The sequence below is a fragment of the Etheostoma spectabile genome, chromosome 13 (assembly GCF_008692095.1).
Source record: "Etheostoma spectabile isolate EspeVRDwgs_2016 chromosome 13, UIUC_Espe_1.0, whole genome shotgun sequence".
Taxonomy (NCBI): domain Eukaryota; kingdom Metazoa; phylum Chordata; class Actinopteri; order Perciformes; family Percidae; genus Etheostoma; species Etheostoma spectabile.
Genome location: NC_045745.1, coordinates 17212705 through 17214562, shown reverse-complemented (window position 1 = coordinate 17214562; position 1858 = coordinate 17212705). Strand labels below are relative to the sequence as shown.

At 42.7% G+C, this 1858-nt stretch overlaps 1 protein-coding gene across 5 annotated transcripts in view; it reads left to right on the top strand.

Annotated features, from left to right (window-relative positions):
- LOC116700245 (collagen alpha-1(XV) chain) overlaps nt 1-1858 on the top strand; it is a 60007-nt gene that overhangs the window by 37661 nt on the left and 20488 nt on the right. For all 5 annotated transcript variants that reach the window (XM_032533279.1, XM_032533277.1, XM_032533276.1 and 2 more), the window contains 8 exons: nt 54-89; nt 184-321; nt 492-551; nt 657-692; nt 856-897; nt 1225-1287; nt 1468-1503; nt 1741-1824. In XM_032533279.1, coding sequence (XP_032389170.1) covers nt 54-89; nt 184-321; nt 492-551; nt 657-692; nt 856-897; nt 1225-1287; nt 1468-1503; nt 1741-1824 — 495 coding nt within the window. The remainder of the gene's footprint in view (nt 1-53; nt 90-183; nt 322-491; nt 552-656; nt 693-855; nt 898-1224; nt 1288-1467; nt 1504-1740; nt 1825-1858) is intronic.

Genomic DNA, 1858 nt, shown 5'->3' with positions numbered 1-1858 from the left:
TCTTTCTTTCTTTCTGTCTTTCTTTCTTCTTTCTTTCTTCTTTACATCCATAGGGGGACCAAGGGTTATCTGGGCCACCTGGACCTAAGGTAATATACTTCACAACAATAAACACATTTTTGGTTGTTAGTTCAGAAGAAGGACAACTCAATGTTAACCAGCTTTTTCTTTTTATCTCTTCAGGGTGAATGTGGGTCTGTGGGTACAGCAGGGTCCCCAGGGCCACCAGGGCCAAGTGGTCCACAGGGTAAGAGAGGCCCGTCAGGTCCCCCAGGACCCCCTGGCCCTCCCGGACCTCCAGGAACCAAATTCTTTGTAGAGGTGACGCCATTTAATACCAATTATCTACGCACAATGCTGTTGACTAATCCATATTGACCTACTTTACTTTATTTCATGAGCCAAGAAAGAGACAACAGGTTAATTTAGAGCAGAGGAGAGCAAAGGAGGACCGTTTAATAAGTAACAGCAGGCTGTGTTTTTATTTCTAGGACATGGAGGGCTCTGGGAAGACTGACATGCTCATTGGAGCTGGAGTCAGAGGCCCACAGGTCAGTGCAAGAGTATGTGCGTTTGTACTGTACTGTATGTGCGACTGTGCAAAATTGTTTCATATACTTTACATATAAGCGTTTTCTGTATTTGTTTTTCCCTAGGGTCCCCCTGGCATACTTGGCCCACAGGGACCTAAGGTAATCTCCTTATAAAAACGCATTATGTACTCTTCATGCTTGCAGAAAGATATCTATTGTTGTATTGTTAACAGCCAATACATGCATGAGTCCTCTGTGCATGCACTTTTTATTGCGCCGTCTTGCTCAGTAGTTGAAGATGCTCTCTCATTGTCTTCTGTAGGGTGAGAACGGTGCCCCAGGTCCTCCAGGTCTTTCTGTCAAGGTAATTCTGAAATGGCAATGTTTTAGATTTCTTTCTCAGATAGTGTATAATATTCTGTCCTGTTTGTTCTGTCTTTACTGTTTATATTTGTTGTCAGTCGATCTAGGGCTATTTTTAGAGCTCTAGTCTTTCCATGATTTGAGTGTATTGCTAGTAACAGTGAGGCATACCTGTGAAAAGAAGTTCTCATCATTTATGCAAAAGAAGAAGAAATATGTTACATATTGTGATGATTGTAATAAACACATGTATGCAACCCCTGTCACAGTGAAATTACTTCAGCTATGTGCATCCTTTGAGTTCTGTCCATGCTGTGTGTGATTGCAGGGTGAGCCAGGAGACCCAGGACCAGAGGGTATTCCGGGTCCTGCTGGACTACCAGGTGCTAGGGTAAGTAGCAGGTGTTTACACAACAAATGTGCGGATGAGTCTTACTTGATTTTACATGTATGGCATGTCAGAATAATTTATATAAACCTCCTTTTCAGATCACCCTTAAGCATAACATGCTACTTGATTATGGGTAGCAACACATGAATAACTTTTAATCTCTCTTTACTCTACAAAAAGGGGGCCAAAGGAGAAAAAGGCCATCAAGGACCTAAGGTAGGGTTGCTAAAAACATAATATGTGGATATTAAGTGATACCTACGTTTTAAAAATGTCTGGCCAAGGACCCCTTACAAGATAAAGAATAAACTGGGGACCCCCTTATGTCTGTCCCTTGGAATAATATTCATATTTGATTGATGACTTTGTTGACGACTCCTGCCAAGCCAGATGGCCTGCCCCTTTACTTACATTGTTATCATAATAATGACTAACTAGTTTTGTCTCCTATAGGGTGATCGAGGCGTTGATGGACTCAGTATTCTAGGACCACCTGGGCTTCCTGGACCTCCTGGACCTATCATTAATCTGCCAGATGTACGTGCGCACACGCACACGCACACGCACACAC